This window comes from Oreochromis aureus, linkage group 19, assembly GCF_013358895.1.
Source record: "Oreochromis aureus strain Israel breed Guangdong linkage group 19, ZZ_aureus, whole genome shotgun sequence".
NCBI classification, from domain to species: domain Eukaryota; kingdom Metazoa; phylum Chordata; class Actinopteri; order Cichliformes; family Cichlidae; genus Oreochromis; species Oreochromis aureus.
The window spans coordinates 24055568-24081463 of NC_052960.1; the positions used below are offsets into that span (position 1 = coordinate 24055568).

The 25896-nt window shown below is 38.4% G+C and overlaps 1 protein-coding gene across 2 annotated transcripts; it reads right to left on the bottom strand.

Moving 5' to 3' along the window:
• Nucleotides 1-515: 515 nt before the first annotated feature.
• On the bottom strand, nt 516-25005 carry dnaaf9 (dynein axonemal assembly factor 9). Of its 2 annotated transcripts, none has more exons than XM_031750949.2 (37): nt 24840-25005; nt 23864-23943; nt 23597-23722; nt 23386-23510; nt 23020-23116; nt 22739-22845; nt 22559-22636; nt 21014-21115; nt 20646-20701; nt 20395-20530; nt 19826-19907; nt 18058-18094; nt 17880-17964; nt 17716-17792; nt 17560-17604; nt 17046-17091; nt 16831-16942; nt 16504-16574; nt 16327-16374; nt 16143-16233; nt 15945-16045; nt 15594-15737; nt 15177-15256; nt 14960-15061; nt 13637-13754; nt 13340-13428; nt 13128-13253; nt 12804-12929; nt 10186-10223; nt 8933-9068; nt 8499-8585; nt 7730-7836; nt 7398-7472; nt 6404-6591; nt 6229-6294; nt 5552-5645; nt 516-5319 (listed from the first exon to the last, which is right to left on the bottom strand). In XM_031750949.2, the coding sequence occupies exons 1-37, from the start codon at nt 24893-24895 to the stop codon at nt 5213-5215; spliced, it is 3441 nt and encodes a 1146-aa protein (XP_031606809.2). In that variant the 5' UTR covers nt 24896-25005; the 3' UTR covers nt 516-5212. The 2 variants fall into 2 exon arrangements, with proteins under 2 accessions (XP_031606809.2, XP_039459355.1); XM_039603421.1 differs by having other exon boundaries at nt 16143-16236.
• Between the last annotated feature and the right edge of the window lie 891 nt (nt 25006-25896).

A 25896-nucleotide genomic window follows, 5' to 3' on the forward strand; every position in this document is an offset into this window, starting at 1 on the left:
TTGCTTTGAGTCGCTGGGGAGAAACTGGCGGCACAGTGGTGGCAGAAGAGAGGCGAGGAAACGCTGATGTCAGAGGTTAGCCATGTGGACGAATGTATCTGCCTGGCAACAATACAAGGACACACAGACTATCTTCACACAGCATGAGGAAATAAAGGGATCCGTGGGGCAGGATTCCTCTTGTTCTCTCTGCGCTATTCCAGCCGTCATTTCTCAAGTCCATCACACAATCATAAGAGTGCGACGTAACTCAGACCTTTAACCTCCTAAGACCTGAACTCTTTCATGGCATGCATTTTTAATTTCTTTGCTATTTCGGACCTGATGAATGTAAAAACAAAGAATTATCTTTTTACCTGATGTAGTTTCTGAGAAGAGGATATCAGGCCCTTGTAGAGCAAAATTTAGTATTGTGGTCTAAACAACCCAAAATGTGATGTCCACATATGTGGACGCCAGGTCCTAGGAGGTTAAATGACTACATGTTGAATGAAATGATAAAGACGACAAACTCATTAAACTTATAAATATTTAATGTATTACGTGGTGCAATAAATACAACAATTAGTTTATAAAAGCATCAGTCACAGGAAGAAAAACAGAAGTTACAGTAGTTTTGTGCAAATGCAATTTGTTTTTGCTCACTTTCTGTGAACACTCTTAAAACAAGACGTGGAAGTCAGTTTGGCACTTTTGAAGTTGTTTTTTGCTTCCCATCACACTACAAAGTTATTTTTTTTCCCCTTTCACTTTGGACGGCCTGTATAGGGAAGAAAAAGATTGAGCCCTTTGCTGAGATCTAATTCTGCCATCGTGAAATCAAATGCTTGCCAACTTGAATCGTAACTGTTCCTTGACATAAATTACAACATCCTCATTTTGTATGCGACCGTGCAGCCTGTTGCTATGTAGCTACAGACACAAGACATTAACCACAACTTCACCTCCATCTTTTTCTTTAAGACTTGAGTTTGTAAGGGCAAATTTGTAATCTTGGGCACAGAAATAATAATAACTACACCTGAAAAAATTCCTCGCTGTCTGTAAGAAGTTCCGAGAATTTAACCTTCTCAGAACAGAACACCTCAAACAATTAGTATCAACAGTCCCCGAGGCCTGAGAAATATTTGGTCAGTCAAAAATCCATTTGCGAGCCGCATTTTTTCAAATAAGCGCAAAAACACCATAAAAAGATCCACTTCCACTTTTAGAGGTTGGCCCCTTTTTTGAACACTGGAGCCAAACTAGAAAAGAACAGAAAAACCTTTAACACTGCATTATCACACTGCAGTACGAGAACGTCACATTTCCGTCCTTCCCAAATAACCAATTAACACCAAACTTTGTTTTTTTGTCCTATAACTTCAGCTACAAAATAGCTAGTCTCCACATACAGGATGAAGACACCAGAGTGCTCAGTCTGCCAGAGAGCTACGTAGCAGTCACACTGAGAGGCTTGTGGAGGGCTCTCTGGGGGTCCCATGTGCAAGAAAGGAGGAACCACCCAACTTTAGTCACAAACTCAATCCTCCTTTTTGCTTATTTCACAGGGGTGGGGCATACTCTGATGCAAAGCTTTACATTTTTGTATCCCAGCTTGTGCTAGACACGTATCATAAAAACATATGAATAACATTTTCTAGATCTTAAAAGAACTGAGACAAAAATGTGCGTTTCATTTAAAAGACCAAATGAACTTGAACGAAAGACACAAAAGAAATGTACGTGTGAACATAAATCAGAGCTGCTGTGGTGCCCTGCCCCTTTTACACCATATTTTTGGTTTGTTAGTGAGAATACCTGAATTATCCTGAGCCAGCCAGCGGCCTCCCTGTGTGTGACCTTGACTACTTTACCCTCTGGCTTAGTAAAAACACATTGCTTTAAAGAACGACTCCATGGATTCCTTTCACCAACACTGCTGAAGGACAGATCCTCGCCTGACAACACCTCCTCCCCTGGTGAAAGGGAGAGGGATGGAGTTCTGAATGCAGCTTTAATCTCTGCTTTTCTTAGCTGTAGCCAAGGCACTGCTGGATCTGAGAAACCTGATGTCTCACAACTTATCAGATTCTCAAGTTTGTTTTTTCTACAAAAAAATTTGCATCTGCTTTTGCTTTTTGAAGCTTGTGCGAAAGGAAATGTTTTGTTTTGCACCTTGAATGCTCAATTCACGGTCTTATAAAAATACTATTTGTTGCTTAGAGGTCATTCAAATTCTTAGCAGATATGTAAAATAAATGCGATTATTTTCTCTTTGCTGTACCAGTTTGGTGAAAGGCAATTGTGTCAGAGTATATTTCGTGGTATATTCACGTGACATCTCAAACATGCAAAATAGTGTAGACACATTTGTAGTAGTAATTATAGCGTACACTGTTAGTAGTGCTTTCATTTAAAAGTCACAAACATCTTACATAACCCTCACCTCTTTAAGGACCACTTTATGATCTCTTGGCCAATTAAGGTTACAACATCTCTGCTCTTGGACATAAAGCAGCTTTCAAAGTGGTCTCCCATACATATTCCTAACAACTATTTCACTGTCACTCAAGGTAACTCTCTGCAGTATTACATAACTACAGAATGACGGCAACTGTTGTTGCAAACAGACGGCTTAGAGTGCATCTCTGAAACGCTGAAAAGAACATCCAGCTTAAACGATAGTTATCATTTTGTCACCAGAGGATTTAAGTTATATATTATCCCACTCCATTAAAAGAAGCACTGTAATCTGTGTGCATTTTGTTATCCGTCATTTGTAAGCAGAGGTAATACCCCCCCGCCTCCCCTCCAAGCGGCATTTAATGTTGCACCAAACCCTTGACTTGTTTTGTGAGCACTTGAAAGTGAGGATCCAGCAGACCGCAGAAAATCAGAGACTGAGAATTTAGCAGCTCATTTGTTTCCTCCGTTATGTCCTTAAAGAGCTTTTTGAGGGTACTGTAAGTAGAATATATAAAAAGACAAAGAACAATTGCACTTCTTCATAGAATAAAAGAGAAGAACATCAGGAGAGGAGCTAATGGAATGACTAACTTGAGCTCCTCCCTTCCTCGTGAGCCCCCCTTTTTTTCTGGAACATGTCAGAGCAACACATGGTAGAAGATGGACTTCACCGCTAGGTTATGTGCTATTTTAAAACTATGCATGATCGCTCCACACCTAGTACACCTAAGACTATATGGCTTGTTCAGGTCAAAGTGGACGGATGGGGCTAGCAGTGCTGGATCACTTAAATCTGCAAAGATGAGAGGTCACCTGGGGGGAAGAAACCCCCAAAACTTGCTAATGATGTAATCACACTGTTTTTGTCTGAAAAGGAAAAAAGCACCGTCAGACAGTTATCCAAACTATAACAGCCAGAATTATGAAGGGTACCCATAACACACTGAGGTCACCACTGATCTAAAAATATGTTTTTAAAGGAGATTATAACAGCAAATGTTCACCTCATTAGCAAGCGTCCCCTCCATTTGTGGAAAATTTTGATTGTAGACTTGAAACAGACTGAACAGAAACATTTTTCCTCTCTTATCTGTAAATCTCAGAGGTCTCACCGATTACAGACATTTTTTTTTGGTACAGCAGCCACTGCAATATATCATGCAATTATAGCTGCAGCAGTATTTCTTAAAAGCATATTAGTGAACTGGATTGTACTAATATATTACACTGCTAACCCCATAATGAATGAAAGCCACTGAATCTCCAGATACTGCAGCAGGGTTCCTACACTTTCTGCACCTAAAAAATTTCATATATTTTTGAAGCTGTTACACTGAAATACTTGTTCAGTACAAATATCACAGATTAGTGGCTCTTTAAATATGCAGCTGTCGCAGCTTTTCCCAGAGAAATGACTGCCTATTAAACACATTTTCTTACAGGTCACAGAATCTCCAAACCCATGTAGGAACCCTGATAAAAGGAAGACGTGCATAAAACATTAGTGTGACACACAATCGCAGAGCAAACAGTGGAATAACTCATTTAAACAAGGCTGTAAATCTGAGTCTCTGCAACATCACACCACTGATACAAAGCCTTATACCTTTTACTAATTGCTTTACTCATGTTAACCCTAATCTAGCCAAACAATTTAATAAAGCAGTATTTTCCCCCACTTTATTTCATTTTCCCTGTCCTCCCCAAATGCTGCCACTTAAAAGAATCAGGGGGATGTGTGAATGTTCAGCAAATAGTGGCACAATGAATGATCCACTTCTGGCTGTCTTAACTTTTTGTGTCTATTATTATGTGCTGGTATAAACTAACTAACATTACAACAAACAGAACACAGTGCTATGATGAAGTTTGTGGAGGACCTCGGTAACCCCAGTAATTCAATATGTTTCATGACAGCCTCAGCTGTTTTACAACACTTTGCTGCTGGAATTGAAATCTGGTTAATTGCACTTTCGTAAGATTCCCTTGACATGTCTTAAAATAAAGCACTGGGACGGTCTATAGCTATGCGATTAATGGCATCATTCATCAGTTGTCTGTGGCCAACAGGCTGTCCAATGTTTACAACTCAATGATCAAGTCTTCCTCTGCTGCAGTGTGGCTTGCAGACAAGCTAACAGGTGGACCACGGATTGGGTGACAACAGAGGAGGAGCGATTCTTGAGAAACCCCACCAGGGAGCCCACCAGAATCACACGGCTATCCACGCCTGCCCAGGAATAGAGGCATTAATTTGCCAACTGTGATAAACAGAAACACACAAGGAGTCTGTGGCTGGAAATTCCCTTCAATTGTGAAATTCGCATAGCTTGCAGACTCAGTGGTATAATCATACTGGTTTAAAGGTGGAGATTTGTGTGGTGCTTGTTCAGATTTGTCTACAGCTGTGAGCAAATTGCATCTCTTGACAAACATGTCTTAATCTAAATTACCTACCATAACAATGAAACCCAACTCACCAAAGTGCTAATGCTAGCGTAGTCTAAAGCATGGCAAACAGCCATACAATCACATAACCACCTTTTTGTTGATGATTGAAGGCTCAAAACAAGAAATAAAATGATAAAGTAAATAATCAAAGGACTTCCAGCAGAAGCGGCTTGTGAAGATACATGAGGTGTGACCACACACTGACTGCTCTAGTGGAGTGTTCAGCACATATCCCCTTTGCCCTCCCTCACCCCACAGTGGTTCCCTTACAAGGTAAATAAGACAGACGGAGTGAACATACACGCAGATTCTATCACGGATCAAAGAGGTCGGGCTGTCCCTGCAACTCCAGCTGACAGTTGAATTGCTCTATCTCCTTGTTGGCCTCAGCGATATACTCTTTAATGAACTCCTCCATGTCTAGGGTAGCAGCAGTGTAAGGAAAACTGCAACACAATCACTCCACAGAGCAGTATATAAAGATGCATCTCAATATATTTCACTGTTCTTCTGTGTCAAAATGTCAGTCAGTCAAATCAAACTGACTCACAACTATTTCAGACTTTTGTTTTAGTGTTAGTCATACTCATCTATTCTCAAGCCTTAATGACAGGGACATACAGTTTTACAGTAACCCTTGTGAAAAGGATACTGGGATGGAAGTTTGTTTTATCTCCAAAGATGTCAACATATTGATAACCATTGTAGAAGTAGCCTGGTGGAAGAGGTTCCAAATGTCTGGTCATCTAAACAGAAACATATGACATCAGGTTCAGTCAAGATTATTGATAAAAGCCACAAGTCCCTCATCTAGCCCAATATTTAAGAATTAGGAAAATCTGATAAATAAAAAACAGACCACAAAAAAGAACAATGGCACCCATATTTAACATCAGTTAGAAAACTATCTCTATCAGCAAACGTTAATGGTAACCTTGGGAGTTTTTTGTGCATTCATTGTTTATCAGATGTGTGTATAATCCTTTGTGTGTATAAATGTGGTTAATTTATTCTAATTTGTAAAATGTTTTGATTTTATTTCGAAACAAACATATCTTTTTTTAAAACGGCTACAACTTTTGATCACACAGTGATAAAACCAAACTCTGAGCTATGATTTTGTTCTGGAAACAAAAAACTGGTAAACATGAAATTATGTAAAATATATAAACGTGAACATACTGGCATGTATGTAGATCAAAAAAGGAGGGCGTGCTTTCATCTTTAGTTTCTAAAGTCTGCTGCATATTTATACCTATATACCATATTTATACCTAATTATACCCATAGTCCCTATAGTTCTGAGCATGTTAGAAAGTGGAGACTCACATGGATGCTCTTGATTTCTTGTGGTGAAAGGGTACTTTTGGTCTTCTTAGTTTTCTTTGCCTGCTTCTGTAAATGTAAAAAAAAGAAAGAAAGAAACAACACGTTATTTTTCTTAAACCTGACTGATGTTGTGTGATAACATGTCTATACATGAGTGTCAGTGTTCACTATCTACCTGCTTGGCGCACAGTCTTAACCAGTCCTTCAGTCCATCCTCAGTGAGACCAACACCATCAAAGATTAGGAAACAGGAGGTGTTGGTCTCTTTGGGACCCTGACTCAGAGGGTCACTGTTGTCTTCAGGGACAATTCTCAGGTTCCCACTCAGTGCACTGTAGCTCACTTCCATCAGCTGGTCTGAGTCTGGAGGTTTCACAGATGAAGTAGCTCAGATTTGAGTCTCAGTAAAGTTCACACCTTGTCTAACACCTGCTACAGCAGCTTCATATGTTACCAGCATGCTGTTGGTGGAGTGTTAATGTTTTAACATCCATACAGGGCTTCTGTTCCCAAAACGGCTACAGAACCCGTGTGTACAAAACCAGATAAAAACAAGATAAATACGTCCCACTTCAACAATATGTGTTGGATGTATATCAGCTAAATAGAAAAACTCAAACAAAATAACTACATGGATGTAAATGATACACTACCCAATAGGCAGCTACTAAAATATACATTAAGGGAAAGTCGTAGTCTCAGGCACCACACTGGTTTCATACTCTATCTTCCCAACTATACAAATATATTCACGCTCGCTGAACATCTCACAGGCACCTGCACTTTCTCCTCATGCAACAACTCTACACACGTCTTAAAATAAAAAATAACAAAAAGAGTGAGAAAATTATGTGAAGCAAACCAAACTAGTGGAATATGGGCTGAGTTCTAAGCACCAGACACCAGAGCAACAACCAAGCAAAATTCCTACCGTCAGGAGCTTCTTTCCTGCCTTGAGAGAAACCTTTTGTCTAATGATTCCCCAAACTGGGAAATGCAAATGTAGATTAAAATATTTCCCAAGGAAAGAAGTCACATTTGTTTTTTGTCATGTTTTTCATAAGCAAGTTCTTCAAAGTAAGATCTGAAATTTTAAAAAGTTAGCAGAAGTATATTGCAAATATATTTTATAAAGAGTAAAATCAAAAGGAAAAATATGTGAATCCTACCAGAAAATCTCACTTTTCCCCAAACATTGTACATATTTCCTTGGAAGGGGCTTGGCCTTAGCGATGACTTGATTGCTACAGAAAAACAATGAGAGTTTTATCATTTAGTATTGTCGAGCAAATTATGTAAAGTGAAAATTTCCTAGAAAGCAAGTTTGTGACAAGAAGCTAAAGGCATCCTTTGGGAGTACAGATTACTTCAAAGCAACGGCTGATAATTACTTCAACACCTCCATATTCGGAGGGAAGGCAGCTCATGTAATCACAACCAAATCCTTCCATCTCATATCTAGAGAGTCTGTCACGAGGCAGGGGGCTTCTTTCCATCTCACCTTTACAGCGGGCGACAAATAGAGGCCTCTCTAGGGGCCGGTTAAAAGCCACGCGCTGCTGGGTGAGGACCAGAGTCCCAGAACCAGAGCAGAAGCGCCCTTTGCACCTGGAACACAGAACACGTGAAAGTTAAATCTAGACCAAGCCAAATGTTTGTGCTACATTTTGTCTTTGGCTGGAAAGCTGTTTACTCAACCAGCTGCTCACATTGAAGAGGCCAGTGTATGTGATTTGCTGCTAAAATGCAAGACAAATTTCTAAATGCAGATTCTTTTAACAGCAGGTATAAACAAAACAAACATTTCTCACTCCTTGATATGAGGGCATCTAAGAAGAATCCTAAACACACCCCAATATACACAAACTGTACAAATTAAAGGCTGAAGATGAGCAAATTAAAACGGGCCAGACTCTGGCCAGATACTGTGTATGATCTGAGGGGAGGATTTAGCAGCAGTTCATATTAGGCTGAGCATTGAGGCATGAAGACTGGCTGGACATAGTCCAAAGGAAAAGAGACCCCTCTGTGTACATGGCAACTGCATGGCCAACAGCTTGTTACTGTGCTGCCAGGAGGCAACTGGTGATAGAACACGAGATGCCCTGAGGGGCTTCATGCCAATCAGCTGCCGATACACACACCACTGTAGCTGAGCAGCAATTAAACTGCAGGGAGGCAGGACTGAGGAAAGCCGAAGCAGGAATCAATCTGTCATTCAGCAGCCAAGAGGTTGTGTGTCGACACAGGAGGACATATGGGTGCCTTACCATCCAGGGTAGAGGACGTAACGGGCTCTCAGCATCTGTGGCTCACTGAAGCTGCTCTCAGACAATATCAGATTCATATCTTCATCCCTAATTAGGGAGAAAAATAATATTAAAAAATATATATTCAACATCTAATATTCTACTGTACCAGTAATCTGTCTGTATGTGTTTGCATTTTGAACACCAAATGTGACAAAGGAGTACTTTGATCTGTAGCAGACTGTCAATCACAGCAATAAAATATTAAGTATAGAATGCATTGGGGAGTTTTCATTACACATTCAGGTGTTAACTGAGCCGTGCTCTGACCCAGAAGATTTAAACATAGACTCAGAGAGTGGAATAAAATGTAGCCTAGAGTGAATATTTTAGGCAAAGATAAAAGCAGTGAAATGACTGTTTGCAGCATTGATCATGATTCTGTGGGCGCCTACCTGGTGACAGCTCCTCTCTCTGCCAGTATGAAGGCAGCAGTGGGGTTGGCAGAGCGTACCAACTGCTGAACATGCTGCATGAGAGGGTGCTTCTTCTCTGCTGTCAGCCCAGTGAACACCACTGTACTCACAATACCTGACATACAACGAGGCACAAAAAGAGAATGAAAATTCCACAAGAAGATGGATCACTTTCCCCAAAAATACAGAATCTCCTCAGTTTTGTCCCTGCTGAAATACTGTATTTCACACTACATTTAATTTATTGGCCATGCCACTGCTTTTTTTCTGCCTGAAAGCAGAATATGCATTTTGATCACCTCGCTTAAACTGATTGATATAAAAAGGAACGACATATTTTTTCCCTTTGCAGTTCCATGTTTTTCCTGTGCACTGCCCCAAATTAGGATCCAGTAACAAAGATGGGAAATATGATGACAGTAAACCCAAAAAGTGTATGTGAAAATTTTCACTTGAGAATGTGAAATGGAAAGTAAACCATCTCAAAGATACAGTAATGTTTGCGCCAATGAGGTGTGAAATGTTTTTATAGCTCTTACTGTGTGTAACAGCATCTCTAAAAAACACGATTTAAAACTTACTATGTCACAAAATAAACTGTATTAGTATTGTTGCTATTTTCACCTCCATCACTGAGTTGTATTTACAAAACACTTTAATTAATTTAATCACTTTAATTCTGTTTTATTTATATAGTGCCAAATTACAACAGCATTCATCTGAAGGCGCTAAGGAAAAGATACTACAATAACACAGAGAAAACCCCAACAATCAAAAGACCCCCTATGAGCAAGCACTTGGTGACACTGGGAAGGAAAAACTACCTGTTACCTAGGCAACAAGAGCCTAAAATGTCCATTAAGTGACGATGTGTCAGCTAGAAAGTGATACACAACGAGCATATCGTTTTATATAAATGCTGCTTAAGACCTAAAAGTTTTTACCTCCATATTTATTATAAAGCATCTTACATGTCAGCAACTCTAAGGTAAAGAGCATCATATTTCATAAGTCAACACTTTCTAGTACAAACAATACAAAACTTTGGTTAATTGATAAATGGTCTGTAACAATTTATAATGCAGCTACAGGCAGATAAAGAAGAGTCTAACTTTGCTGCAAACAAAAACAAATTCTAACTATGTATCGACATGGTCCTTCCTCAGCATTAAACATACTGTGTTTAATGCTGGACAGGTGAATGAAAGCGCAGTGAAACAGACTAGACTAACCTTGGCTGAGCTGCTCCAACAGTTTAGGAAAAGCAAACCTAAAAAACAAAATGACAAGAAGAAATGAGAGAGGAGAACTTCAGTTAAATATTAAACATATTCTAGAAACTATCTAATGCAAATTTTATTTTTGACTGAGACGCTCACTGCTGCACTATAGGTTCCATACTAAACAACACACAAGAGGTGTATTTAAATGTATTCACTTTTCTGCCCTCTTTATTTTGCCCATGTCCTGTGTCACCACATCATCCTTAATAAGAGCTCTATTTCTGACTAATGAATGCATACCAACGTTGAGCAGCAATAAACAGACTAATTCCACATTATGGGCCTTGGCCTTGTCCAGGAGGTATTTTTCATTGTATGACATCAGGACTTTGACTGGCAATGGACCAATGGAACATCTTTCTGTAATTTAATTAATTAAAATTCATTGTAACAATGTATCCTGAGTTTTCATATCGATCTGTGTTATACACCACTTTCTGAAGTCTCCCTACAACCACTACCCTTCTTTGGGAGCCTGCAGGCTTGGGGATCAGCAATTTGAAAGGCATTTATCTTTCCTCTCCTGATGTAATGAACTGTCTGCATCCATCACAAAGAATAGATCATGACTGACTGATGAGCTTCTCTGAGGGGGGTTGCTGGCCACACATGTGGATCTGGGGGATTAAAGGGCTATGCTGAAGCGGGTGACAGGCAGGTCAGCCCTAAGCTGGGCTAACCGTATCCAATTAGCGCCATAGTAGGGGTCCACAGACCTCCATACAATCTATGGCAACAGACAGGGACAGGAGGCTTGATGAAGATGCCTCAATTGGAAAAGTCACTGCTAACTGCATTGTTAGCTAAATTCTTATTACACATTTTCCACTCCTGAACTAAGTAGGTACTGCAGTTTAACTGAAAGGTCATCACTGCATGATTAATGCATGAAATTCAAGACATCTTTCATATTTATTAATTAAGCCTAGCTTGTGACACAAGCACGGACAATTTTTAGAATTTTGCTCATGTACATCTCCACAGTGGAGACAAAAAACATCTAACTGAAGTACAGACTTTAAGATTTAATTTAAGGGGTTTACCAAAGTTTTATATACAGTCCCAGATTTTCATAGACTCAGATTTAGGTGCACAACTGACGGACAGGCACTTTCATGGTCATGAGAGGCCTAATCGCTTGTTAATTCATGACAAATGAAACAAATAAAATATCTGGAGCTGATTCAGTTTTGAACTTGTAGCTGGTAACTGTTCACTGCAACTCTCAGCATTAGGTCCAAAGAGATCTTTGCAAGAGGACGGACTCATAAGGTTTAAAATAAAAAATAAAGCTATAAGAGACGTAACAAAAACTTTAAAAATGGCAAAATTAACAATCTGGTGTATTCTTATAAAGAATTAATGCATTGACCAGCTCAGCAACACCAAAAGGCATGAAAGAAAACAGAAGACAACTAAAGCCCATGATTACTGAATTTATCCCATGGTTAAGACCCCTCACAACACCTCACAACTCAAAAACACTTACGAGGAGGCAGACACGTTACTGATAGAGTCTATGATCCAGAGATGCCTTCCTGAATGTAATGACAGTGGATTTATTAAAAGGTGCCAACCACTGGTTACACTCAAGAAGCCCTTAACAGAAAAATTCTTTGGACAGATGAAACCAGCATTAACCTGTATCAGACTTTAACTCCTAACCAGTACATGGAATTTATATGTGTAGTTAACATTTGTCAAGCTTAATACCCAGAATCTAGTTATTATAGCTTAACTAACAAAGGACTTGTTATATAACGTCTATTGATTTTTTAATGAAAGTTCTGATGAAGACAGATGATGGCACAAGTTTTCAAAGCATGCAAAGACTAGACCCTTCAGACTGGCCTTGTGTGTATGAAAGCATCAGGGGCTTGGCCTGCTTTGGAAAAACAGCCTATCAACCGGAGTAGTATGCCATATTGTGTTGAGCTGCTCAGTAAATCTATGACAGTGTAAACTCCATCTAAAGCCTGTAACAAAAGGAGAGTGAGATTAAATGTAGAGCTGATCCTCTCTGTAAAAGGGACCCAGCCTTGAGTTTTAATAGCTAAAAGTGTCATGTAACCTTTTCCTGGAAACCTCCAGCACTTTAACAATTTATGAGCATCCCCTGTCTGTAATTATCTGGCCTGTTCATATGTTGCTTGAAAATATACCTAAGTGAAACCCTTAATACTGGTGCGTTTGACCTCACTGAAACTCTTAAACTTTGCACAACAAGCTGAAATGTGAGTCATTTCAGAAATAATCTTAGTTGGTAGCAAATTACTTTATTGCATATCTGCTCATGTGCTAGAAAAATCTATGTTGGAAACACGTGTTTCAGGAAACTAAGCACACAGAGAGGCGAATGGCAAACTATACAACAAAAGTAATATTAATTAATTTTTCATGGTTAACCTGGATCAATGAATTGTCTTTAACTGCTGTGAAACTGGGCTGACTGCACTTGCGGTCCTCTGCATTTGTCAGAGTCATGGTGATTTACTTACCAATAGTTACTATAATCCTAAATTGTTTTATATCTTAAAAATAGCAGAGAGAAATATCTCAAATCTTACCTGTGCTCCATAAAGGAGGTGAGAGGGTTCACACAGGCAGTAACTGCACCAATTGTGAAGCATGCCTGAACAACTGGGTCAGGATGGAAGAGCACAGCCTGGACCACGTCTAGAACATCTCTATATCTGTAAGTAGGAACATTCACAGATGTAAACAATATTGATCTATTCTATACTCAACATGCTGAATGTTTTAATAGTTTCATATTCTAAGCTCTTTTATATTAGATGAATACATCTTTAATATTAAAAGGTACAAGTCTTAAGATTGATCTTCTTTAGGTCTAAAGCACGAATTAGTCTTAACTGCTAATTTTTTCTTACCCCGGTGTGAGCACCAACAGACGGGGTTTGCCTTTTGTACCTCTTTGGCTCTCCAAGAAGCTGGACAAATACTTTTGGAGATGAGAAGCTGAGAAACTTTCAGGAGCAGGCTCATAAACCACCCACCTGTCAGCGAAATGATTGAGAAACTTGTATATATTTGCTTGTGTTATAAGTCTGGTATTTACTGTGTTATTTGAGAATTTTTTTACCTTTCACATTTGTGGTTTAGCTGGACTAAGAAGTTGCAAAGTATCTTCTTATGGCTTCCTGGCAGTCCAGTGATGATGGTGATGACAACCTTTTCACACATTAAAAAAGCCCACATCAGATATTCATTAAATCAGCTTTATTATAATTAAACTAGGTGCTAGATAAGAAAGCAATCAGAAAATGATTTACTATGTCTACAATCTTTAAAAAAAAAAGAGCGTGAGAGAGAGAGAGAGAGAGAGAGAGAGAGAGAGAGAGAGAAAGGGATTCACTGCATCCTAAGACAACATACTCACCTTGTCTCCCTGACAAGGGGGTATATTCCTAAGCTCTGCAGAGGGAAAGAGCATCCCCAGGTGGTCATACATAATGGGCTCTTGACCAATGCTACTAAGAGCAAAATGCTGAAGAAACCTGGTACAGGCCAGAATACAGGAATCAGTGAACAGAAATGTGGTTGACACAGACCGACATGCCTAGACAAACCTATGATTGCATTTGCTGTATTGTTTTTACATGCCATTACTGTCTAAAGAAAACAGCAATTGAAATGACACTGATAATACAAAATATGGACAGTGAGTATTATGGAACAACGCACAGGATGCTTATATTGGGTGCAAATGCTTAACACTAGAACTGCCAATGGGGTCATTTTGAACCCTTGGCATTTTAAAAATCATGTAACTCTGTTACATTACTACTGAACACTACATCATTTTGGGATTTGTGGGATCAAAATTTAAAAAACTATATGACCACTTGAACTGCCGAGGACATTATTTTGACCCCATAGAAATTAATGCAAAACCACTACTGCGGCACGCTAAGTTGGATTTTGAGATGAAAGCTGCTATAACACGAGCAAAAGCTTGCTCGACATGATCGGTAAATTAATATATAGTAGAATGTAGTTAGATAAAAGTTGAGTGCCTGGGTGGGTTTGCTGGCTGTTCTGAAGAGCAAGGGAACTGTAACTGAGCTGAGCAGAGTCCAAGTAAAGAGTGAAATCCAGAGCAGAAAAGCCAAATCCAGCAGTTTCAGTTCCTTAGTTTATTTTTTATGTTTATTAGTTTATTCTAATTTGTATTTTAACTTTACAACCTGTAATGAAACTATCTAAATAGATTATAAAACAAATAAAAACCTTCTTTAATACTTAAAGTTTAAAAATTAGATGATAATTAACAACTTAACTTCTTCAAGAACTTATTTATTTGCCATCACTGCTGTTGTTGCATGACGAGGTCAAAATGACCCCTCCTGGTGTTTTTGAGGACTTTGGGATGCTGGCAGTTCTAGTTTTAAAGCAGCTGGAGTTTTAATTATACTGGCTAACAAACAAAACAATGCAAAAGAAGTGCTTTATGCATGTTTTGGCTCTAGCTATGCAGACTGGGGAAAAAGAATGCATTTCTTATTTTGGCTCTTTGATCATATATACTCTGTGTCAGCGTAACAGAGCTAAGAAGTGTAGATGGTCAACACTGATTGAAACAGTGCAACACAGGCTTAAAAGCTATTTTGGGAGTGCATACTCATGATTAAGCAACACCTAGCATCAGGTTTTACTACTTGTTTGATCCAGTTCTGGAGCACTCTGCTACGTGTGTACTAACATTTCCTGTCCTGGCAGCTGACAGTATGAAGTCTTCAGGCTGCCTCTCCGTTTGGCCATTGGTGGCTCCTGACTGTCGTGCAGCTTCTGCAGCTTGGTGTGCCTGAAAGAGGAAAACAGAAAGTCCACCGTGATTCAAATCTACCTATCTGTCTACCTACTCAAATGATCATACTTCACAATAGCTGAAACTGCTAAAGCAAGCACTGTTTGCTTACATATTTTTCTGGTTCCAGGTCAGGTTGTCTTGGTCCAAGAATTGCAGAGCGAGTCCAGAGCTTTTCCACACAGACAAAACCTACAAAAATAAGATAACAGGTTTATACAAGTACAACTGTGGCTTTAATGGGAATAATATAAAAAGAAAGGGGGCTAAAACACATTTTAGTATACAGTAGACAAATAAATAATGAAATTCTTGGGCTGACAAGAGAAGTGTTAATTGGATATTCTTAATAATTAATTAATTAAAATGATAAATTCACCAGGACAAAAAAGAAAAAACAAACAAACTGAAAATTGGATTTGAAAAACAAAAACAAAACACTTATTCTTAAATATGACATAAATACAAAAATTATATTCAGTCATAGATTTGATGGAAAAACTTGCTAATGAAATTTTACCCCTCTCACCTTAGAGTAGAAGGCCCTCTGGCTCTTAGACCTTGGAAGTAGAGCAAAGACCAGACACCTATCAGAGCTGTGGAGAGGGAATGGAAGGTGGGGGAGCAAGCTGTCCTCATACTCTACAAACAGAGAAGCCACAGTCCTGGAGTCCTGGTAATAAAACGACATACAAAACACAAGAAGTAGGTATGAGAAAGTCAAAATAATGTGTTTTTGTCATAATTTTACATGGAAGGTACTGAAACCCAGAATTTTAACAGATGTTGCACAGATAAATATAGGTGTGTAAAGATGAACTATCATATGAGAGCTAAAAAAGTAGCTCTCATATGATAAAACGAGTAGTTTTATGCATACCGGATTGTAAAACTTGACTTTGTTGATGTGATCCTTGGAAATAGTGATGCTTCCATATTGAGAATGGATAAAGAGTCCCTCAGAAAAGAAAATGATCTTTCCTGAAATCGAAATTTGAATAAAACACATTTTGAATGATTGCAGGAAAATCAAAATAGAAAATGCAAAATTCCTCCCAGGTTTTTCAACAATGCTCACCTTCTTCAGGAGTTGAGAGGTGGCTGCTGGACAACACATATGCAGCATCTGCTGCAGTCAGAACTTTTCCCAAACAAGTATCATCGTCGTCCTGCTTAAAACAAATAATGTAGATCATCAGGTTGTACATGAAGGACATAGACCAGCAACCCGTAGTGCTGTGAGCAGAGGCTTTGGAACCTACCTTAGTGAGCTGCTGAGCTTGTTCAGACTGCTTGACATCAGATTCCATCTGAAAACAAAATGACAATAAAAAATCAAAAGTCAAAGAAAATGCTATGTTTATATCACAGATTCAGCATAAATCTGTCAGATTACTTCAAATATTGGTTCTGATTTCTACATTCAGTACCACACATACCAGCCAGCAGGCATAGCGAGGCACTGTTGCAGTCAAGATGGTGTAGCAGCTGTCTGAGGACACAGTGCCATCTACAGGAGAAGAACCAGACACGTTTAACGTGGGGAAACAAAAAACAAGCCAAAGAATGACAAACACAAGATGTACAACAAACACAACCCATGGCAATGGAAATAAGATATTTTTGTACTACTGTGTTGACTGAAGATGACTTTCGGCTTTTTATGTTTGCAGTGATTTGCAGTGGTTTTGTACTGTTAATTATGTATATCAAACTTCCTTTGCAGATTGAATCAGCAATCTATTCAAATCTAATGTGTACTGTACCTCTCTGTTGAATGCTGATACTGGACTCCAAGAAGGATTCAGAGAAGACTACAGATCCCAGTTGCCCCCTGTCCCACTGCAGGTCTGGGATGTCATGGACAATCAGGGAAGCCTTAAGGAACGTAGAATTATTGCAAATGCTGAACATTGTGTACAGAAGTAATTTCATCAAAAACCTTTGATCAGACAAGTTATAATGTGCCTCTCTAACTTACTGTTTTTATTACGTAGCGGCTGTCTTCATTAGTGAGAGGAATTATCCTGAAAACAAATAAGAAACCTTCAATATTTCAAAAAAAGCTTTAAGACAGCATCAATTTGGGATATAGTTTTCAGATAACACAATGAGAACACTGTTCACTGGCTTAAACATATTTAAATGATTAAACAGAGGTTTGGGGCAATACTACATGTGTATGTATACGTATGTGCATAATATAGCAAAAGAAGGATTTATGATAGGACAGGACATAAATAGGAAGTAAAGAGCTGACTATTAGTTGCTAAATAGTGGGAAGGATGGGGTTAAATAAGTTTATGCCTCTTCCTAATCCTTTTTGAATATGTTAAATGATTTACTGATTATTATTTTCCTTATGTTTTTTGTCCCTTTATTTGTTTTTGTTTGCACTATTTTAACATGTGCAAAATTAAGCCTTATTTTTGTATATCTACAGATCTTTGTATATTAAGCCACAAACAAAATGAAGACGTGCGGATAAAACCCACATTCCTTGCTTATTCACTGCTTGAATGGTGAATTCACATTTGGACCTGTAAAGAGCAAACACAAGAGCAAATGGATATAATATATTCTTTAAAGCTTTGATTAAGATCTGATACAGTGGATGATTTAAAAAAAAAGAAAAAGTAATCAATCGCTACCTGAGAAAACTGCGATACTGGCTTAAATTCAGTGAGTCCAATGACATCAGAAAGGTGTTCTCAGCCACATCCTTAGCCTACAAAGGATTACACAGTGAACAACTGTATATGCTAGAGTACATGCGGTAAAGCCAATGCTAAAATCCAAGTACTTTTTCTCTAACCTTGGTAGCGCTGGTGGTACAGGAGTAGCATTTGATTCCCGACAGAACTGCTTGAATGGCAGCTGAATAAATCTGTGACAAAACTCTGAAGAAAAATAAAAGGTTTCTTTAGATATTCTCAAACGTGTAACACCCAACAGCTTAAAGGGAAATGAAAGATTAAAAATTAAACACTTACAAGACGTCTGTCTTCTTTTGCTCTGTGTTCTGACTTCCTGTGGAGAAGAAAAATACAGAGGGTAAAATATTATTACTGCTTTAAACTATGGGTTAATATATCATATATTGCAGTCTCTGAAATACTAAGGACAACACAGTAAATATAAGATGGTCTCAATATGCAAAACATGAATACAGGGAGTGCAGAATTATTAGGCAAGTTGTATTTTTGAGGAATAATTTTATTATTGAACAACAACCATGTTCTCAATGAACCCAAAAAACTCATTAATATCAAAGCTGAATGTTTGTGGAAGTAGTTTTTAGTTTGTTTTTAGTTTTAGCTATTTTAGGGGGATATCTGTGTGTGCAGGTGACTATTACTGTGCATAATTATTAGGCAACTTAACAAAAAACAAATATATACCCATTTCAATTATTTATTTTTACCAGTGAAACCAATATAACATCTCCACATTCACAAATATACATTTCTGACATTCAAAAACAAAAGAACAAATCAGCGACCAATATAGCCACCTTTCTTTGCAAGGACACTCAAAAGCCTGCCATCCATGGATTCTGTCAGTGTTTTGATCTGTTCACCATCAACATTGCGTGCAGCAGCAACCACAGCCTCCCAGACACTGTTCAGAGAGGTGTACTGTTTTCCCTCCTTGTAAATCTCACATTTGATGATGGACCACAGGTTCTCAATGGGGTTCAGATCAGGTGAACAAGGAGGCCATGTCATTAGTTTTTCTTCTTTATACCCTTTCTTGCCAGCCACGCTGTGGAGTACTTGGACGCGTGTGATGGAGCATTGTCCTGCATGAAAATCATGTTTTTCTTGAAGGATGCAGACTTCTTCCTGTACCACTGCTTGAAGAAGGTGTCTTCCAGAAACTGGCAGTAGGACTGGGAGTTGAGCTTGACTCCATCCTCAACCCGAAAAGGCCCCACAAGCTCATCTTTGATGATACCAGCCCAAACCAGTACTCCACCTCCACCTTGCTGGCGTCTGAGTCGGACTGGAGCTCTCTGCCCTTTACCAATCCAGCCACGGGCCCATCCATCTGGCCCATCAAGACTCACTCTCATTTCATCAGTCCATAAAACCTTAGAAAAATCAGTCTTGAGATATTTCTTGGCCCAGTCTTGACGTTTCAGCTTGTGTGTCTTGTTCAGTGGTGGTCGTCTTTCAGCCTTTCTTACCTTGGCCATGTCTCTGAGTATTGCACACCTTGTGCTTTTGGGCACTCCAGTGATGTTGCAGCTCTGAAATATGGCCAAACTGGTGGCAAGTGGCATCTTGGCAGCTGCACGCTTGACTTTTCTCAGTTCATGGGCAGTTATTTTGCGCCTTGGTTTTTCCACACGCTTCTTGCGACCCTGTTGACTATTTTGAATGAAACGCTTGATTGTTCGATGATCACGCTTCAGAAGCTTTGCAATTTTAAGACTGCTGCATCCCTCTGCAAGATATCTCACTATTTTTGACTTTTCTGAGCCTGTCAAGTCCTTCTTTTGATCCATTTTGCCAAAGGAAAGGAAGTTGCCTAATAATTATGCACACCTGATATACGGTGTTGATGTCATTAGACCACACCCCTTCTCATTACAGAGATGCACATCACCTAATATGCTTAATTGGTAGTAGGCTTTCGAGCCTATACAGCTTGGAGTAAGACAACATGCATGAAGAGGATGATGTGGACAAAATACTCATTTGCCTAATAATTCTGCACTCCCTGTATATACAAGTTAAGTCACACAATAAACTTCACCAAGATATGGGTTGTGGGTAGTCCCAAAGAAATAGGTCCGAGCGCAGGCTAGAGGTCCTTTGGGAGCCACACACTGGAGAATCTAATGGGGTAAAAGGTGTTTTGTATGAATGACATGAACAGCAGAACGTTCCCACTTTACAAACAACACAAGTAACAATGTTGAGACCCAGAATTTGCAAACTGACCTACATCTCTTATTTACAGGAGGACTTAGTAACAGCAGTGAAAAGCTTCTTACCACACATGCTCCAGATGACTTATCAAAATGCAGCCCAGTAGATGGTGCTGCAGCTAATTTTTTCACTTTTAATTGAGTAATTTGTTTTATAGCACATTAATTAGAAGTGGAAAAAAATTCACTCCATTTTGAAATAGTGGAGTCTTAACAGAGGTCTTTGAACCTAATAATCACTTTGGCATTTGTCCAGTCATTACCAAATGTTTTATAGTAATGGGTGTAGATGTAGGGTTATATTATTTATTGATGATTTAAATTTCTGCTTCGTACTTGCTCTCTGCTCTACCCCAGAGAAGTTATTAGCCTTCACTATGCTGCTGTTCCTCACCATGTGTCTGGCTGCAGAACCTTGAGGCCCTGTGTTGCGGACCTGATGACTCTCTGAGGGAAAGTTGAATAAATAGCTCTCCAGATCTTCTAAGGCAGAGTGTTTCCCAAACAGCACATAGGGCTGCTGACATTTACTGAAATAAAGAAATGTTTCACTGAGCAAAGGTGTGTGTTTATTTCATTCCACACCAACAAGACCACAGATAAACATCATTTCAACATTTACACACGAGTGAATATAAAGAATACCTTTTATCTGTGATTTTGCTTGAGATCAGTCCATGAAGGTAATAGGAACGGAATGCCTGTAGATTGTTGAGAATACACTTTATGCTCATACAGGTACACTGTACTTCTGTTAGACTGATAAAAAAAACTGCTGTCTGCAAATACTCTTTATATTTGTTATGAACTGCATAAAATTTGTGCAGACAATCTTTTTTCAGCTGCTACTCTTTGCAACAGAACTGGCAACAACGTCTGTGTAAAACAAGCAGTTGATGTCTCTTTTTCGGAAAAAAGTATATCCAGAAAAAAAAGTCAGAACAATATAAATTACTCCAAATATCACACAGCAGTTATTCTAGTTTTGTGAGGATATGAAGGTATAAATGTACCTCCCCTGCTTGTGCTTCAGAGAGCTCCAAGATAGAGAGATGACTCTCCAGGTCCATGCCCGAGAAGAAGCCATTCCACTGTTTCTCAAAGTTTACCAGGTCCTAAAACAAAACCAACAGCACTCAGGTAATACTACATATCTCTTTACATACAGTACCGTGGAGTCCCTCATTCCTTTGTTTTTCTTGGAAAATGGGAAATAGGTGCAGGGATTTAATAAAACATAGTTTCTAGAATTCTAATGAGCTTGAAAGTTAATAGTTGGTATGACCAGCTTTATTATTCAAAACAGCATGAACTCTCTTAGACAAGCTTTTCTATAATATGCTAAAGTAATCTTCAGCAATAGTCCTCAGGACTCTTGAAGGAAAGACTTTTGTTCCATTTCTCTGTCAAAATGATCCCACTGCTTCAATAATGTTGAGGTCCAGAATTTGGGGAGCAATACATGAGTGATAATTTTCCAGTGTGTGGTTTTCTACCCAGTTATGCTTTCTTAGGATTATTCACGTGCTGAATAATAAAACTGTCACCAAGCTGTCATCTAGACACTTTCTAAATGTTAATGCATGGCGGATCAAAATCTGGCTGTGCTTTTCTGCATTCATAACACGATCAGTTTTGGTAAGATCCCAACACCACTGGCTGAAATTCAGTGCTAAACCATAACAGGGGTTCCAGATGTTTTTACAGATAGTTGTAGAAACTCACTGTTGTATCTCTCTCTCTCTACATACAGTATGGACAACAATTTTAACCAACAATTTCATTTGTGCTCATCACATATAAGAACTGTTGACACTGATTTTCAGTCTAGTTCTTGTGCATTTTATGACTTTTTGACAGCCACTTGTCAATCAAGATCATTTCTGATGAGGCTTCAGTGAACAGTAGATGGATCAACTAAAGGACTAGATGCATCTGTCAGGTCCTGTGTCAGGTGTTAGCTGATATGACGTTCAAATACTGTTCATCTGCCATAGATAGTTTTTTAGACATTGCACACCGTCCCCAGTTAATACGTCTTTGGCTAATAGCGCTGTAGGAATCACTTTGTTGGATCGAAAAAAAATTTTTTTACCTGTCAAACTGTTATTTTTTTTATATTTTTTGTAGATTCAGTTAAGGAAATCAGCACAAATTATGTGTTCCTGTGATAGACTGCTAGTAAAAAAGTGGCTAAAGATACAATTGGAAATTGAATTGGTGGTTATTAATTGAACTGAAAAAGTGAAAAAGCAGCCAATGTAAAGAAAAAACCTTCGAACTATTGCTGAAGATCACGTCAGCAATTACAAGAAAGTCTAACAAAATACAGAATGAAACCTTTCCACAGTACTTGCTTACTATGACTTTTAATTACCAAATAATGATTTATATATTGATGGCTAGTCAAAAAAAATATTCCTAATAACGGCACTGGATTTTTGGCCATTTAAAAAACTTCAGATGTCAGATGATGAAGTACTGTAGGCCTCGCCACTAAAAGTAACAAGAAACTTTCAGATTTGGTAAAGCTGACAGAAAATTAATGTCATTGTTACCTCTGTGAGGAGATTATCCAGCGACACAGGGTCGAGTCTGTTGTAAACCTGCCACAGATTCTCACTCATGTCCATTAGCTGCATAAGTACAGATACAAATAAACAAACAAAAAAAAATAAGACGCATAGGATCCCAAGAACTTTCTGTTTATTGTTGTTTCTTTTGCTGTTAGGCTTTACCTTGTATTTCATGGTAAAAAAGCTTCCTCCACCAATGCCTTCCAGAGCAAAAGCTTGAAGCAGAGGCCATTTTTCCACCATAAACATATCAAACTTCTGGATTTGTCCTAAAATTAACAGAAACGAGGTTTTGTTAATTGGGAGGTCTCATTTCAGCAACATGCTGTCAAGTAGATAAAACTAACACAACAACATGAATTACAGCTTCAGAAGACATTTTAATTTCTTTGAAAGACACAAGTAGTGAATGAAGGGGGAAATTAAAATGTAAAAACATGTACCTTGCGAGCTGTAAGGTACTCCAATGTGACAACAGTCCTGCACCATTGCAACAAAACTGGAGATTTTAAATTCTTCTGCTGCTTCTTCATCTTCATACTGTAAGTGGAAGGAGAAAACGACAGTAAATGTAAGCTTTAGAATAGAATAACAGAATTAAAAACACTGCTGCAAAGAAACACGTTTTAAGGGAAAATCCTCTTTATGTCATTGATGACAATAAATGTGCTGTCATTGTGCAGTCAATGAGTTAAACATGCAACCTGTTAAACCTAAGTACTTCTTATTTAATCAACTAAACAGGAACTGTAATAAAGTGAGAGGTATAGTTTTTTTCTTCTTCTTCTTATTTATCTATTTATTTTTACCTCTGTTTCTGTCATGCAGTACAGATGTAGGTTTCTCCAGTGGGACACGTAGGGCAACAGGTAACTGTAGTTCAGTGGGTTGCAGTACAGGTGAACACACTCCGCCTTAATCAGCAGGATCACATCTGACACAAGGACAAGTGATGTGTCAAGTAGATAAAAACTAAACCATGCACAAAAATGTGACATGCATATGGAGACCAACACTCACCATCCAGCATTTCTTCAGGAAATTCCTCAAGGCCATGCTCCAGATTCACCTGGTTTTGTTCATATAGTCCATAGAACAAGTATTTTGCCAGCTCAGTGCACCCCTCATTATATCTGCTATCAATTCCTAAAATAGAGAAAAATACAATAAACAAAGTTTATGGCTTTGGAGCGGCCAGAGAAAATCTTCAATTCACTTTCTATTCTGACTAACAAACTTTGTTTTAGCCTTAACAAGTGACACATCAAAGTTTACGACTTAACATACCAAGAGAGCACAGGATACCATCAGGAATCGCAGTGCCACTTCCACAGAGCAGAGCCTGAACTTGACGCAAACGAGAACAACTGAAAAGCATGATTAAAAAAACATAAATAAGTACAAAGTCATGGCTTTCATGGTTATTAATGACACATTTTAGATAGAAAAGCTACAAAGCTTTTGTTATGCCACATTTACGGAAGCTAATGAAGTTGCATGTAATTGGCAATTTGAGCCCATTTAATTGCAGACTGATATCAGACTGACTGTTGTATGGCTTTCCTGACAGTATGCTTGATAATCTCATTTTGTGGCAAAAATAAAAAATAAAAATAAGATAAAAACAAAGTTAAGTGAGTTAACTTCATTTTACTATTAGAAAACGATATTGTCAAAGTTTATCTTTGAGGACATAACTTGCAGTTGAAAACAGGTCATAAATTACAATATACGTTATTGCAATATTTAGCATATCGCAAAACGTTAAAAATCGCTACAATATGCTATCGTGAGTAGTACTGAAATAATATCGTGCTGTGGGGTGTCTGGTGAGTCCTACCTCTAGCAATAATATAAGTATAACAGAGGTTCACCTAATAAAATACTCAATAGTATCAAGCATTAACTTATTTAATAGGATTCATTTAGATAATTTTTAGAATTCTTCGTTTACGTCACTGTTAAAATTGTAACAACATAAACTGCCTCTACTGGGATGCATTGAATTTTAAGAAATTAGTGGCAGGGGATCGCACAATTATTATGCAGCTTGACCAGATGTTTTTATTAATAAAAAATATAAACTTCAGCTGGTTTGAAACGTTGATAATGTGGGTATTACTATACGCTATTCAGTCAAAATTAATAACGATAACTGGCGTTGATACGACGACTAGTATGGAGAGTGGTTATGTTAGCTACGTTAGCATGGCAGCTACGGTGAAGCATTTTCTAACAAAACACAACTCGATTTAAACATTACCTCACGGCTGGGTTAATTCCAGAGAATTTCCCGTTAACTTTCCTTATACTGGACATTGTAATTGTTGTCACTGTTCACACAAAACCGACAAAGCGTTGCGTATTTTTCCGTATCAGGCCGAGTAACTACATTTTCTTCTCCATCATCCTGGAGAGTGTCTACAGAAGATAGCATAGCAACGGAGCGAACGATTTCAATAATTGGGGGGTTACTAAAACAGCATATAAGTATTTCCGGGCAAACGTTACAATATAAGATTATGATTTGATTTACTCCCGACACAGTTTTATAGTATCTCGCTTCGTGTCGGACACACCAATCCATTATAAGAAATACATTTTTCGGGTTTTAACAGACGATGCCCCCGTTTTCACGTCTTAGTACGGTCTTGTTTTGGGCCGTTTTGACAGCAGCTGGCAGTCTGCTGTCAGCCTTTAGTGATGCTGCAATCCTTCGGCAATCACGTACGGGGGAAAACTGCTGCATACTGTAGTGTGTTTTTATTCTAACGTGGTGTGTTATAATATATCCATGTGTTATTACTGCTCATTCCATGGTTTCTTGGGGATTTTTTTTCCTTGGAATTTTTATTAGTAGTAATTCATCGGAGATGAAGTGTTCACAGGCTGTTGAACCACAGTATATTTGGCATGCCATGACTCTAAAGTACACTTATGTTTCTCGACGGTCTGCAGTGTAGCTGATTCAGCTGTTATCCAGATTTTAAAAAAAAATTACAGGATGTTTTGCAGACTGGCTCCATGGTGCAGAGGGCAGTAAATGATTAAAGTAGGAAAGGGAAACCGGATCAGGCAAGCTGATTATGTGTTTGCAAATTCCCATAATGGTTCCATTTAAAATTGTTCACCTTGTGCAGACACTGACATTATGAGCGCTTCAATCTCAGGAGGAAGCACGTTATCTTAGGCCTGTTGTTGTTATGTGAGGTAGAGAATTGAGCATTTTAAAGTTTAGCATGGAAAACTGCTTTGTGCACAAAAAGTATTTGAAGCACAATAGTAATGCTTTTTTTTCTTTTGTATTCTCAAACCTAAAG